Consider the following 16,830-nt stretch of genomic DNA (forward strand, 5'->3'; position numbering starts at 1 on the left):
GCGGGGGGGAGATTTGGCACAGGTGGGCTGTTCTACACAGCGCTGGAGGGGCAGAGGAGCAGCTGGGGTCCTCGGTTGCCGTGGAGACCCACAATGCATTTATCTTATTATTCCAGTGACTGCTACTCTCCTGCTGGTTGTCTGATTTCATCCCACCACATTGTCCTTCCACATGCCCACTGGTATGCCTTTAAGCAAACACAATGTGCTCTGGACAATTTGCGTGAGAGTCCCAATATTGTCCTCCAAAACACAGTTTAAAATGCACTGTCACAGTTCTCTGTCTAGATAAATTGTAGTGAATCCTTTAGAGGGTTACCAATTATTTGTAAAGAATTTGTCCCTTAATTTGCTTTTTTAAAAACACTGCATGTTGAGGCACCTGGGTGACTCCATTGGTTAAGCCTCTGACTCTTGGTTTTGGCTCAGGCCGTGATCTCAGGGTCACGGGGTCAAGCCCTACGTCTGGCTCCTTGCTCAGCTTGGAGTCTGCTTGATATTCTTTATTGGTCCCCCTCTGTTCCTCCCCTTGCTCACGTTCTCTCTAAAATAAATAAGTAAAAATTTTTTTAAAAACACTACAGTATGTTTATCAAGATTTGCCTAAACTAAGAAAATTCATAATTCCCTAGTTTTAAGTCCAGCCTATGGTTTAATTAGGATAATATAATGAATTGGGAATTTAATCATTTAAAATACTAAATCACTCAAATAAAACAGCAAGAGAATAGACTAATTGTAATAAAAGACAGAAAGGTGTTTTTACCATTACAAACATACTGCCCTTAAATATATGATCTCTCTAGGTAGATAAGATGAGGAAGGTGGTATAAAAATTCAACTTAAAACTGGCTTGCAGGGAAGCCTGGGTGGCTCAGTCGGTTAAGTGTCTGCCTGCGGCTCAGGCCACGATCCTGGGATTGAGCCCCGCATCAGGCTCCCTGCTCAGTGGGGAGTCTACTTCTCCCTCTGCCCTTCTCCACTGCTCATGCTTGCGCTTTCTCTCTCTCAAATAAATAAATAAAATCTTTTAAAAATAAAATAAAATAAAACTGGCTTGTAAACTATTCAAGTAAACAATTTCAGCTTATCAAAACTTGTCACTGCTCCACTATTACACAGATGGCTCATGGGAAAATCAAGGAAATGTTTTCTTCTCTCTCAAGCCAACATAAACTATCTCGGGTTCAACAGGTGAGGAGCTATTTACAAGCCTTATTTAAAAATCACATTTCAAAAAAAAAGTCATATTTCAGAATCACAAAGAAAATGGAGTGAATTCCTGTTAGTGAATTCTTTTCAAGATGGAGAAAAGGAAAAATGTAGTCTAGTCCTCTTTCACATAGTGTTTTAAATACACTAATCAGAGTGGCAGGAGATTATAATAAATCATATAATCTCTAGGTACTTAAGAATAAAGTTTCTTGATACTTTTGCAACTGTGTAATTAGTATTCCCTGGAGTTAATTTAAACGATTAACTATGTCAAATAAACTATTTATTTGACATAATTTTTAAAGATTAAAGATTCTTATCTTTCGCCTAGTGTTTATCATTCAGAACAATCAACAGCTGAGAGAACAAAATGCTTTCTTCTTCAGAGAATGTAATCGTACAATCTGAAAAATTAGAAAACATTTGAAGAGTTGAAGAAAAACACAAGTAATGATATAAAATTAGCTTTTTCTAATATATGGGTTGAGATAGTGGTGAGGAAAAAGAAAATGAATCCAACTTTTGCTGGAAAGTGATGGTTCAAGCATTTCTTTGTCCAGTCTGGATACTGGAAGGAAAGCTCCAAGACAGGTTCTTGCCAACCTAAGTTGGACTTAATGAGAAGGTGCAGGAACCAGGCTCTCTAGTACGTGGTCATAGTCATGCAACTCTCTGAATTTGCTGACTTTGGCACAGCAAATGATTCTTTCCATACTGTCATAATTCCATCAAGTTGGCAGCATCCCAAACCAGAACAACTGAGACTTTAAGATATAAGTGCAGATATGTTTTCTAAATTTTTAAAGGAGCAATAAAGGAAAGGCATGCTGATACCTGGCCAATTACATACTTCATGCATATAATAGGAGGTACTTCTAAGATATTTTTGAAATTCTCACAATAATCTTGGGAATTAATATCTCCATTTCTCACATGAGAAATTCATCTTAGAGACAATTAGCTAAGGGGCAGAAAAGCCAGCACTCAGATCACACCCATCAGCTTCTACAGCCCCTGTTCTTAACCACATACCACCTCATATCGGCCTCATCAAAGCTTATTCACCTGAGAGAACTCACAGACCATCTATTTCCCTTCTCATTGCAAACCCTGATTAGTACTTACATTTCTAGGATTAATATGAGTTAAGTGATTTTAAAGAGTATCACTTTCTTCCAGAAACGCTGTAAGATAAATTAGGACTGTTGTCAGATCTTCGGCCATACACAATTTTGTGCCTCCCCTCCCAGATTCCTTCTGAACCTCTTACTCTTTGAAATACTGACGGCTTGCATTTCATTCTATTTCAGTTCAGCAAATGTGATTGAATGTCTACTATCCACAAGCCATAAGTGAGGCAGTGAAAAGGTTAGACAGAGGAATTCAATTATAAGAAGTATCAAGACCTTCATGTCTATTAGAAACAATTAGACAGTACACTTTCTAAATACAGTTTTGCTTGTTGGAAGATAGTACAAGAGCCACATCGACATCCCTTTTCCCTTCCTGACCGTGCGCAGTGGGCTACCAATGAGGAAAGAAGCAAGCAAAGACGGAAGGAAGGAGCAAAGGAAAGGCAGCAGGGCAAGAACCACGGGAAGGCAAGGAGGAAGGAAAGAAATCTGAAAGATCACTTTCAGGATAGTAGGCAATCTGCACACAGTAGGTACTCAACAAATACTTGTTGAAGTGGAAAAATAAGAGAATACTAACAAAAAGGAGAAACAACAACACTTGTCAAATTTAACAATTTGAAAGTAGTGGCTAATTAATAGTTAACTAAAAGACAGATAAAAATAAAAATAAAATGACAAGATTTTATTCTTTTATCATTTTTGAAGCTAGTTTCACAAATAATTTTTAGTTATGCATGGTAATGGACTGTCCATCTCTTTTCAAAATCAGCACTGATTTGCTTTGATGTTCTACAACATAGAATTTCATAGTAGGATGGAGATGGGAACCATATGCTGCCCACCTTGCACAAAGCTCTAGGAATTTGCTCTTTGACACATAAGGTACAACTTTTTTGTGCACATTCAACAATAAATGTCTGCGGACTGATTAAGAAAAAAAAAAATCATGACCCACTCAAAGAGGCACGAGTTTATCTGTACTATATAAGAATCCAACCAGTCTGCATTAACCACTAAACAAAAGTGCTCTAAACACAAATAATTCTTATTTTTTTTGAAGATTTTATTTATTTATTTGACATAATTTTTAAATGAATTTCTAAAGTCACACCTGATAAGTGCTAACCAGAAAGATGATGACAAAAGCCAAATTTTATAGCACTTACTGTGCACTGAGCATTTTGTGTGTGTATTTACATGAGTTATTGTACTTGATTCTTATACAGACTCAGTAAGTGAATATACACTTTGCAGATATGAATACTGGGGATTATAGAGATTAAGTAATTTGTCCAAGGTCACCAGTTACTATTAAATCCAATCAGGATTTGGCCCTAGGCAGTCTGACTCCAAAGATTATGCTTTTAATTACTGTGTTACATTGTTACCCAAAGTCTGCTAGTTGTTATATTTTTCTTTTCTATAGTTAAGCAGCACCCTTTTCCCCATCAATCTCTTCTGAAAAGATAATGAGCTTTTTAAACATGTGTTTTGGTGGGAGACCTCCAGCAGTAATGTAAAGGTAATTGTACAAGGGGTTATGAAGGACTGACATTGAGGTTAGCCAACCTTACTAACTAAGAGTTATGCTAGGACAACCACAGCCACAAATACAGTAATTTTCAAATCATAACTTTGATCACAATCATAATTTTGAATAAAGAGAATAAAACAATATTCTTGAAGTTATTCTTATCTTTCGCCTAGTGTTTATCATTCAGAACAATCAACAGCTGAGAGAACAAAATGCTTTCTTCTTCAGAGAATGTAATACCCTAAAATCCAATTAACTTAAACCAATTAAAACGGCTGTTTTGAAAGCCAAGGCCCTTCCAGGAGGTTGCTGTAACCTTAGAGCATTTTTCAAAATCATGCAATGAAGCGAAGAAATGCCTACATCAGAGCACATTTGTGAACTCCAGAGTTCCACTTGCAAACACATGATGTCAACATCTAATCAGACGCTCTCAGAGTGAGGTCCCTCCCTTGGCAGTATCAGCATCACCTGGGAACTTGTTAGAAATACAGATTCTGGGCCCCCACTCCCACACCTGCACCTACTGAAGCGGAAACCCCAGGTGTGGCGCGCAGCAGTCTGCTTGGACGAGATTTCCAAATGCTTCTGATGCCCACTCAGCACTTGGGAACTACTATACTGATACAGCCACTGTGATCCAAAACAGCTGCGACTCAGGTGTATGGCTCTAATTGTCTTGCTTACCACTCCTCTAGTTAAGCACGAAGCCATATAGTTCACCAGCATTGCTTATATATGTTCTCCCGTATGCCAGTCTTCGCTTACAACGAAATTAGATGTTAAAAAAAGAAAAAAAGTCTTGGCTGAAAGGAAGTCTGTTCTTTACTATGTGTTACAATCTGTACTTCATCCTCAATCCTAAACCAGTATGTCTGGGTGTGCTACTAAGTTGCTGAAAAGTTTCAGAATCTTTTCAGTTGCCCGTTACTCTTGGCTTGGAAACTGCCTTTGTTTACATTCAGTGTGTTCCTATATTTTATAACATTTATCTTAGCTTCCTTGGACAAAATAAATGGCTTTCAAATGTGAGGTAAACAACACTTAGTAATAACTTAAGGCCTTTCTAACAGTGTGGGAAATAACACTTACCTAAATAGTAATTGTTACTGAAATAAAAGTTCATTTGCACAGTAAGGTTCTATTTACACTTGGTGTTTTAAGCGGCAAAGAGAATATGACTGTTAAGTGTCGAATCCTGAGAGAGATTTTTGCCTCTTCTTCCTGATATATGGTGCCCTTTGCATCCTGTGATTCATAACCCACTTGGGTCGTGAAACATTGATGAAGGGAAGCCAGTGACAGTAATGGAGTTCTGTTAGGTCAGGCTTCACAGGAGAGACAGGTCATATTTCACTGGTGAAAAGTGCCTCTAATAAAAGGAAGTGCCTTGGGACAAAAATATTAGTGCTTTCTCTTTCTTCCCATGCCATTCATGGGTCATTTATGACATTATTATATAAATGCACAGTTCATTTCTTAGCATCTGTCCACATTTTAAAAATTTATTTGTTTATTTCATTAATGAGGGAACCAGCAGGAAGACAAAAGAGCTAGTTCCAAAGTAAAGGAACAGAGATTTATGGAGTTGGCTGGGAAAGAAATATCAAAATAAGTTTGCCAAGTTTGATATAGGATTGGTTAATTTCTTTTTTTTCTTTTAAGATTTTATTTATTTATTTGACAGGGAGAGACACAGCAAGAGAGGGAACACAAGCAGGGGGAGCGGGAAAGGGAGAAGCAGGCTCCCCGCTGAGCAGGGAGCCCGATGTGGGACTCGATCCCAGGACCCTGGGATCATGACCCGAGCCGAAGGCAGATGCTTAATGACTGAGCCACCCAGGTGCCCCGGATTGGTTAATTTCTACAAGACAATAAGATCATAATGCCTTTGGGGTTAACATCTCTACCAGGCTATAACATCCTAACAACTTATCAATTTTGAAAGGTTGTAAACCATCTGCCCCTTTTCTTTTTTAAAGATTTTATTTATTTATTTGAGAGAGAGCATGAGCAGGGAGGAGGGGCAAAGGCAGAGGGAGAAGCAGACTCCCCGCTGAGCAGGGAGCCCAACACGGGACTCGGTCCCAGGACCCTGAGCTACCCAGACCCCCCATCTTCACCTGTATATTTGTTAATCAAATATATTGTGGCCCAAGAGTGTCAGATGAGGGTTGTAGCGAGATGAATAGTGGCCCACCAAAAAGTTATGTCCATACCCTAATCTCAGGAACCTGTGATAGTCAATCTCACTTATGTTTTTGGAGCTCCCTCTCCCCAGCCCCACCTCAGTTATCTGGGTTGCGAGGAAACAGTAGCTTTCATGGGGCCCAGAGAATAAGAGATGATGTCTGTTCATGGTAGCCATTGAGCCCGGCCCACCTGAGAGCGAGGCACTGATGCCTATGCAGAGCTGGACGCGTCCTCATCACCCTCTTCCTCTTCTGACCGCAGACACAACTCCAGAGGCCTTACCCCTGGGCTGCTAACAGGCCTAGCTCCTTACTAGGCACCCCATTAACGCATGGCTGCATTCCCCATGCACCCCTTAATGGCTGCATGGGGAATGCAGCCAGTCCCCATCCCCAGAACCAGGACAGTAGGGCTTTGCTAACACAGACCTCTGCTGCTCCAGGACAGGACAAAAAAACAAGTCCCCTCTCAATTTCCTATAAACTCTCGTTAGCCTCGTGGGCTAACCAAGAAACCTTGACGGAGAACACATAGCTACTTTCTGGGAGGGAAGAGAAAGACCTTTAATTCATCAATTCATATATTCCCCAACAGCATATTTTCAACAAATATTTACTGTTTATGGAGCAGCTACTATTTATAGGACATACCAGGGATACAGCAGTGAATACATCAAGGAGGAGGAAACATAAATTAATCTTTCGATAAATTAACCTTCCTTGTTCATTAATGCAAAACACAGTCTGTTGTTTATGTTCAGAAGGGTTCATAACAATTCTTTCCTTATTGTTTTCAGCCCACAATATTCTTGAGGGCTTCTTGGTTGACACCCTCAACCATGCATGAACCTCTGAGAGACAGCTTTTCTAGATTTTGCATCTTCCCGAAATGGCCAGTGGAGCATAGCCTCCTATGAGAGACAGTCTAGTGCAGTGGTTATGAACACGGCCCAGAAGCATCAGCCCTACCAGTGACTAGCTGTGTGGTGTTCAGCCAGTTAACTAGCTCTCTGTGCCTCGACGTCACGGACTTGATGGTAATACCTACTTCACAGGTTGTTGAAAAGACAAAGTGACATAGTCTCTAAAGGACTTGAAACAGCATCTGGCATGTAGTGAGCCCTGGTATATAAGGGGCTGGGGGTCCTCTTGAGGACCAGTGATGATGGAGAAAAAAATGAAAAGCAGCTGAGCTGTATAGATGGTAAGTGCTGAGTGAAGGCCAAAGTTTTGCTATAGAACAGTGGTTTTCAAACATGGCTGCTTTTCAAAATCACCAAAAGAGCTTTTCTTTTTTTTTTTAATTTTATTTATTCATATGAGGGGGAGAGAGAGAGAGAGAGCACAAGCAGGGGGAGTGGCAGGCAGAGGGAGAAGCAGGCTCCCTGCTGAGCTGGGAGTCTGACTGCGACTCGATCCCAGGACCTGGAGATCATGACCTGAGCTGAAGGCAGACGCTTAACCATCTGAGCCACCCAGGCGCCCCCAAAAGAGCTTTGCAAACATTTAATGCCCAGGCCCTACCTCCAGAGATTCTTTAACTGGTCTAGAGTGGGGCCCAGGCCTGCTCAAGTAATTCCCACAGAAGCCGAGGTTGAGCATCCCTAAAGGAGAGCAATCTAATACATGGATAAAAGGCGATAAAAGGGCAGAGGGGGGCTTCACTGCACAAGCCTCCCTCTTCCAGCTCCCCAAGGTCTGGCTGCCTTATCAGTGCAATCCCTCATCCTACAGTCTAGAGACATCCTTAGGGCACACATCACCTGTCAGGCCCTGGGCGAGGTACAGGGGAGAACAAAAGTTACCGGATAAAATCCGACCCTCTTGGATCACACAGTGTAGCAAAAAGATAGACAAGAAAAGAAGCAATTACATGGAGAAAAATCACAAACACCACGACTGCTCACAGAGAGAGGTCTGAACCAACTACAGTATATACTTACTAGGAAATCCCTGGGAAAGGATGAGGAGGATCTATAAAAACTAACTGTGGACCCTCTCCAAGATATATTGTTGAATGGAGAAAAGTAAGCTACAGAATAACATACCATTTATGTGTCGAAAATTTTTGAAACACATTACTATCTAGGGTACGTAAATATATACACAACTGAAAAGGAGAAGTTCTAGAGGTTTACCCCTTATCTTCCATGATTACTTTTCTTCAAAAAGAATGCATTTAGTGTTTGTGAAATTAAAAATGAATAACATTTTTTTTTTTAATTCCAGCAGACTCTTGGTAGGACTGGCCTTCTGGAATATTTGCATTTGGCTAAAGTTAAGATGTATATCAGGTTGCCTGTTGATTGTGACAAACCAGTCGGCATTATCAAACATGAGTTTATCTAAGCAACTACTATTTAGCAGCACAATGTCCTGAGGAGACAGGACATGAGACAGATGTGTGCTAATGGAGGGAAGGAAAGGAAAGAGAATTCAGCATGAGGATCTGCTGTGTATATAAGGAAAGGGCCTAGCAGCCGCCTCCCAACTCTGCAGCTTGCAGTTTGACCTGAGCTTAGTCCTCCTAACAAGCTGGAAGCTTGAGTATCAGTTCTCAGGTCGAGGCTTGAAATGGAGATTCTCCATCTTAGCTGCATATTAGAATCCTCTAGGGGGGAACTCACTAAAATATCAATGCCTGGAACCATGAGCAACTAAAGTAAGCTCTTTGGGAGGCTGGGCCTGGGTTTTGGTTTGAACATGACTGGGGCTGAGACACACTCTTAGAAGAATCATGCTTGCATGCTCACACACATTTTGGCACCATCCCAGTTTGAACACCATGCTTGCAAAGTACTCCAAAAATAACATCCTTTGCAGATGCTTCTTGAACTCTAGGGAAATATGAGAAAGGGAAAAATATTTGGATTTTTGTGTTCTGTGATTCCGGTAGTATAACACCATGTGTTCGGTTTATTTCAGGCTCGACTGACCAAAGAGCAGCGCTGGGGAAGTGCATTACTTTCCAGAAACCACTCCTTAGAAGAAGAATTTGAAAGGGCAAAAGCAGCAGTGGAGGTAACTTTTTTTTTTTTAATTATTTTCCTGTTTCATGTTTCTGGAAGTGGAATTCAACAACGGAAACTTCCGCAGGATAACATATGAAATGAGTCTTACTTTATAGACATGAAATAACCATGATAATGATTGTTAGAATGAGATTTGTCACCAGAGAACTTTTGACTTGCCACCAGGGGTGATTAATAGATGTTAAATCCTATGCCAACTCTGTGATGGATTTGCAGTCTGTCTGGAATCCTGGGTCAGAAAGATCTGAGCCTCGTCCGGGTTCCATGATGAACCCATGCTATGCATTTGCTATGCCTGTGTGAGGCCAACGTTCATGCCTGACATTTTTCTCTCTCTAGCATCCAGCATAACACCTGAAACCCAGAAGGTCATGCTGCTCCTGAAATATGCATTTTCCTGAGTGGGATAAAAAGCATGGCTGAGATATTCTAGCCAACGGATAGCCCATCCTAACTTGAGCCATAAATTCTTACGGTTAACAGTGTCCAAAACAATGACAATGTTGATAAATCAAATGAAATACTTAATTTGAACATTAATTTCCTTATTTAGCCTTCTAAAAAGATCCATGCGTGGTTGGAACCACAGAGTACATCACAGATGCCATCTATCATACTCCTCAAAGCTTTGCTAGATTGCTACTTAAGAAGTGGAGCTTTTCACCAAACCCAAGTATGAGCTTGTTAAGACCTCCAGTTCTATCACTGATATGAAATCTTGAAGATTGAAAGTATTCCTGTGATACAGTTCATTTATGTGGCTGTCTTACCACTAGGATTTGGATAAAATTATTATACTGTGAGCAGTCTTTCAGTAGATCCCTACTTGAAGTGCAATTAAGACATATTTGCAGTTTCATATTAAAAGCGTTCTTTATATTCTAGAAATTATTCTAGCCATAATTTCATATCATTCAGCAATCCAGTAAGAGAACAGCTTTATCTCATCACAATACAATCCGCCCAAATTTCTTTTAATTTTATCCTTTTTTAGTTTAAAAAAATTAATGCATTAGTGTTCTTGAATGTAATCAACTGATATATTTGATTGAGACCAGCTGAGTTCAATCAACTTGTTCAACTACACGGAACCTGTAACTGAATTTATCTTAAATGTAGATTTTTCCAGACTTCAAAGCTAACTTAAATTCATCTTTTGAACTCCTACTATGTGTAGCACACTGAATTATCACTAAATAGAGATGATTTAGAATCCTAGAATCTTGAATCAGTAAAGACATTAGAATTTATCTGGTCCCAGAAACACAATGGGTTCAATCTCAGAAGACTAATTACAAAGTAACGTATCAATAAGGAAAAAATTATTCTTTTATCTTTGTGTGTGTATGTGTGTGTGTATACATATATTCATAAAATCATTTAATCTTAGTTTTGGTGGAGGCCTTAGAAGTCATCTATCCCAACCAGGCATATCAAATAAAATGTGTTTTCTTTTCAAACATACTTGATAAATTATTTATTCAAACCTACCCTGTTTCTACTTGAATACTTCAAATTAGTGGCAACTTCTTTTCAAGAAAACCTGCTTCCATTTTGGACAGTCCTAACTATTAAAAAGGTCTTCCCTATATTATGATAAAATTGGCCTACCAGCAACTTCCAGTTTTCCTTAGTCTTGGCTTTGCTCCCTCTGGAACAAGGCAGAATTAGTTTAATCCCTTCTCTACATGGTGCCCACCTGACCCCATGAAGGCCTTGCCTTCTCTTGGCATCTCCTTGTCTCTCCTGGGAATTGAGAGACTGATTTGTTATCCCAACTTATCACTCATAGCTACATCATGACATACATTTCATTAACCAATAAAGGCTTCACTTCCACACTTCTGTGGTCCTTCCCAGCTTAGAATCCTTGGAGGCTGTAAGTTACTTCAAGTAGTCATTCATTCAACAAACAATACGGGCCGTCTGCACGTGCTGACTGCCGCACCAGGTACTAGAGACAACGAAATGAGCCAGCCCCGCCTAGCTGTCTAATAGCATGGATCCGAGGACCAGCTTGGACAAATCACTTGCTCCGTCTACTTTAGTTTCCTCATCTGTAAGATGAGGGGCTTGCATTTCTAATATACTAAAACCCTTTGAGTTTATGGCTTCAAGCGAAATGAATAAGAAGTACAGAATTCTCAGCAGATCAGAAAATTGTAAGCAAACTAGCTCATCGGCAAGGCTGGAACTGAGAAGCTTCCTTAGGGAATGAAGGAGGATGTTCCTAACCCGAAGGTAGGAACAGATGTGGAGAAAAAAGGCAGGGGGTAAAGGCGTGTATTTCACTCTAAGCTGATGGGAAATCAGACCTACAAAACTGCACGTGTTTGTGGACTATTTACTTCCCAACATTATTCTTATCCAAAGGTATAATCTAATTCCCAGTGGAAGATAGGATGAAATGCACCCAAGTACACCTTTATAAGTCACTCCTTACAATTTATCCTAGAGAAATAATCAGGAAAGTTTACAATATTTTTTTAAATAGTGAAAATTTGGAAACAGCCCATGTCCCATAATAGAGAATTAGCTGAATTATATCTCTCTAAGAAAATGCTATATAACCATTAAAAACTACATTATGGAAAAATATTTAAGATCACATAAAAATGTCTAGGGATGATTGGAATAAGAATATATTTACTGACAGTCTCACAGTATGGTCCCAACTTTGTAAAATGATAATGGCATAGTACCTAAAATTATTAAAAATATTAAAAATACATACGGCGTACCAATCAGGAGCATTATATGGATGATCTTATTTAATCCTCATAGTAGTCCTATGAAGAAGGTAACATTACTATTCCCATTTTGCAGATAAGAAGACTGAGGCTTAAAGAGATTTCAGTTATGTGGCATTTTATAAGCAATTAAGATTGATTGAAAAATGAGTAGCACTCATTTAGCAAGTTTCAAAGCCATGATTTCAGCCGGACTGCAGAGCCCCTGTTCTGAGTCACTGCACTACATTAAGCATAAAGAAAATCTGTGCCCAAATGTTGACAGTCCGTATATCAGCTGGCTGTCTTTGGAGTGGTCTTATTTCTTCCATTAGCTTATCTGTATTTTCCAAATGTTCCATCATAAACATGTGTTATGTTGGTAATCAAGGAGAAAGTGGTAAGTTATAGACACTGTAGTGGGATATAAAATTCTTAAAAGAACTCAAAGTGCCTCATTCTTCATTTCAAAACAAGTAAAGAATGGTGCTGCAGATTGGCCTCATTAGAGATGGTTCTAAACACTAGTGAGACGCAGATGAAAATCATGCCTGGAGCATGGCGAGTTTTTCCAAAGCCTCTCGCTTATATTTTTATATCATCTGATTCCAGTATTCCTTCTATCTCACATTTTATTCCATTTTAAGTCCTATTTTATTTTTTGGTCATCATCCTGCCTCTTGACCTGACACCTGGTCCCGTTTCCAACTCCTTCTGCTCAGTCCCCTCATGAGCCCCAGCGGCATTGCGATTCTCTCTCATCCTCTCCCAGGACAACCTCCTTGCCCACTGTCCCTGCTCTGTCTTCTGCAGGGACACGCTTCCCCCAGATCTTCACGTGGCAGGTTCCTTCTTGTCATCCAAATTTTAGCTTGAGTGCCACTGCTCCGGAAAAGCCGAACCTGACCACCCAGTTGCCATCAGAGCACCTAGAGTTCTTTCATCCTTATATTTATCACTGGGTCTTTTCCTGTTTGTTTTTATTTGTCTGTTTGTTGTCTTTTTACTTTAAAATGTAACTTCCCTAAGAAAGAGGGCCTTGTCTCTTATTTACCACTATACCCCAATATCTAGAACAATATCTGGTACCTTTGAGTATTCAGTAAATATTTGTGGAATTAATGGCTGGCTGGCTGATTGTTAATCACCTAATGTGGGCAGCACTTCTTTCTGTCTGTTGTTGCATATAAAGTGCCATATTACCTCCTAATATCATTTAGTATTTACATGTTCCTGGTTGATGGAAGCAGTTCTGTCTGCAGCATACGGATTTCTGCCAGGGGCTATGCAGGGATGTCCTCTGTGGTTGTCTTGGTCTCAACATCAGTCAGTGGGACATATTTAGAACAATGCAGGTGGCACCCACCAGTCCTTGCCACAGAGTAATACTGCACATGTTTTATATTTTACATGGCATGAACTAGTTTCTACATATACTACATAATCCCTGACAATACACAATTCAACTAATGTTTGTGCTAAAATGCCCTAAAATACAGTCTCTTCTACGAGAGAAAAGACAACTAATGCCACATGCACATTTACTGCATAGCTTCACTGAGCTGGGAACCTGTTAACGTACAAAGGCTGACATTGCTCAGGCTCAAGTGGAACTGTTAGATGTAGTGAGGATTTGTAGGGGGGGAGGCTTTTGCCTCTATATCTTACATTTTATTGAAAAATCACAGAAAATTCATCTCTGCTCAAAATATTGTAGTTTTAGGACAAATAACCAAATATTCCCATTCTAGGCTTTAAAAAAAAATCTCCCCTGAACAAAAAGGGAAAGGAGCTTACTCTGTGCTTCCTCTTGGATTTTCTTTCAAGCCAGCACCCTAAATGCTCTGTCAGCTACAGCGGTTCCCTAGGAAAGATGCACAGGGAGTCTCAGAAGTGGGAAGCAGGGAAGGAGCCCTGGGAGCTCAGTGAGGCCTGAAGCTACCTCCCAGGAATGGAGGTCCCTAGAGAGAACTGTGTTGCATCTACGGAGGAGAGAGAAGGTCACGTGGGCAGTCAGCACACCTGCAACCACATTCGAAAAATACATCCTTTATCACTGTTAGCAAGGCAGGGAAGAGCCAGCATCTGGTAGTATTGTATTTAGCTAGTTAGCCTTGCTAGCTGCCTCAGCCTTCAGATTAACTGGATTTAGCAACAAATTTAACAGACATGTTTAAGCTCCTTCTATGGGCTGGATGCTAGGAATAGAAAATTGAATAAGACAGCCTCTGCCCTTAAAGAGCTAGAAGAATCACAGGTATATGCACACAGCTCCGGGGATCACACAAGTAGAGCTTATCACGTGTCACGGTTACTGTGGGTTTACACGCCATCTCCACACTAGACTTTCACAGGCAGGACCGTGTCGCATCCTTCTTTGTGCTCTCAGCACTTTTCAGAGTCTGGTGCAGAGCAAGCCCCACAAATGTTTGCTGGATAAATAAAGGGACAAAGTAGGAACTGGTTCCTCCAATGCATCTATTCCGCGAACATCTCTTCTTTAATGGGTGCTTAAGAAATATCACAAACTTACTAACAGAAAGAAGATGAACTTGTGTCCCTGAAACTAAAGTCACGTTTCACTTGGCTCCAATACTATTATAATGCTTGTGGTGTGTATTTTAATCAGTGTTTTCACAGCTCTACTTATACCCTAAGGGAGATCTTCTTGTGAGCAAATTTTGAAAAAGAATAATGAAATATCTGAATGAAGATGCATAGACAAAGGGAAGTACAGTGGTCAGAAGCAAGAAAAAGAGCAGGAAGTATAATTTTAAATCCTTTTGGCTAATTGAGTCTATTAAATTCTACCAAAATCTCCAAATTCTAGAGCTCTGGTTTATCCCCAGACCCTGATTCTCTTCCCGTTGAGCCTCACAAGTGAGGCTCTGATATTGCTTGTGGTAGTTTAAAACGTCCACAAATTCTTTGATATTCCCTTCAAAATATGGAGCTTAGTTCTCCTCCCCTTGAGTGTGGACTGGGCTTAGTGATTCACTTTTAATAAATAGAGTAAAGTGGGGGCGCCTGGGTGGTGCAGTCAGTTGAGCATCCGACTCTTGGTTTTGGCTCAGGTCATGATCTCAGAGTTGTGAGATCGAGCCGCACTCTGGCTCTGCACTCAGCACAGAGTCTGCTTAAGTTTCTCTTTCCCTCTCCCTCTGCCCCTTCCCCCTGTGCACTCATGCATTCTCCATCTCTCTCCCTCTCTCTCTCTCTAATAAATAAATCTTTAAAAAAAATAAAATAAACAGAATAAGTGGAAGTCATGGTGTGTAACTTTAAAGATTAGGTCATAAAAGGCACTGTGGCCTCTTCCTTGTTCTCTCTCTCTCATGGCTCACTTGTTCTGGAGGAAATCCAGCTGCCATGTCATGAGAACCCTTAGCAGGTGAGGAACCACGCATTCTACCAACAGCCAATGAGGACCTGAGGCCTCCTGTCAACAGCCACGTATGTGAGCCATCTTGTAAGTGGGTCCCCTGCAAACCCCATTAAGCCTTGGGATGACTGCAGGCCCAGCCAGCAGCTTAATTCCAACTTCAGGAGAGACCCCAAGTAAGAATCACCCAGCTAAGCTATTCCCAAATTCCTGACCCTCAGAAACTGTATGGTGTAGTAAATGTTTGGTTTTTTTAAAGTTCCTATGTGTTGGGGTAATTTGCTAAGGGGATAGATAATTATTGCATTGTCCTACTCCTCCAAGCCCTGTTCTATTCCTTACACTTTGCCTCATCTCCATCCCCAATGCATTTTGGTTCTTCAAAAATGGAAGGATTACCCTTGTAGCATAGAAAGAAGGTATTCATTCACCCTAGAATGTAGTCTTTCAGAGTCTGGTGCAGACCACCCCCTCCCATTTCTACCAGTCCTCCCATTTTTTACCAGTCCTCAACTTATCTTCCCCAATCACCAAAGGAGTATGAACAAAGACCTTTTTGTGACAGTCCACATTCCTTAGGGACATACTCATCCCTTCACCAAGGTTCTGGTCAGGGTCTTGCCTTTTCTTCTTCACAGTGCGTGGACCTCCCTTTATGACAAGCCACATTTTTCCATTTCTGTATCCTATCACAAAGGACACAGCCCTCAAGATAATTTCTCTTCAGGCTTTGGGCTAACTTTCTTCCAGGAGTCCTTTATGATAAATTATAGGCAAATTGGTAATTACTGTTTAAGAACATGAATAGTAAAAGACTTTAATGCTAACTAGTATTCCTCATTCTATCTCTCTGCTAAGTTTAACTAGGAGATGCCATATTCAAAACAACTCAACAGCTAAATCCAGTTCTAGTGATGTAAGCGAAAAAGGTCTTTCCGTATAGTTTTGTTTTCACCTGAAGTTATTCTGTGTGTATGTACCGTCGATCTGATAGGCACCTCCGAAATAGTAAATGATTGAAGGAAATTGGAGACCGTTCTCAAACTGTTTTTATTAATATAAAATTATGTAAGACATTGCTGACTTGGGGGCACTTCCACCATGAAGATGACCTGCCTCTAGCACACCCTCGTACCTCCTTTTGCTTTGTAGGACAGTGTCAGCTCTTTGAAGTCTGTAGAAGAGATTAATGGGTCAGACACTACTTAAATCATTCTGACTTAGATTCAGTATCCAGAGAAGAGATACTCTTTTGAAAATATCTGAAAGCATTGTTTGGACAACATTGAAGGAATCTTGAGATTAACTGCAAGGATACAGATTTCCTAATGCTTACGATGTCATGTTAGCTAACAGGCTTCCCATGTCAAACTAGATAGATTACATAGAGATTAGATGTATTCTGCAAACTTAGTATACTGTGCATTGGGAAACTGGCCAAAGTTCCTGTTTTCTCATACTGATTCAATTTCCTTTCATTTTAAACAAACAAAAGTTGATTCCAAAACAATATAAAGCATAGATAAGAATTATTGCAGAGTGGCTTGTGATAAACCCTCATAGGTGATATGGATGAAAATATAAAGAGGTGTAAGATGGTCTTAAATAAA

General features: G+C 40.2%; 1 protein-coding gene across 6 annotated transcripts in view; it reads left to right on the forward strand.

The window, feature by feature from the left end:
* The window catches only part of PEX5L (peroxisomal biogenesis factor 5 like), a 216,224-nt gene that overhangs the window by 145,360 nt on the left and 54,034 nt on the right, over nt 1–16,830 (forward strand). For all 6 annotated transcript variants that reach the window (XM_032407137.1, XM_032407141.1, XM_032407142.1 and 3 more), the window contains one exon: nt 9,003–9,098. In XM_032407137.1, coding sequence (XP_032263028.1) covers nt 9,003–9,098 — 96 coding nt within the window. The remainder of the gene's footprint in view (nt 1–9,002; nt 9,099–16,830) is intronic.

Source organism: Phoca vitulina, unplaced genomic scaffold, assembly GCF_004348235.1.
Source record: "Phoca vitulina isolate PV1807 unplaced genomic scaffold, GSC_HSeal_1.0 scaffold8, whole genome shotgun sequence".
NCBI lineage: Eukaryota > Metazoa > Chordata > Mammalia > Carnivora > Phocidae > Phoca > Phoca vitulina.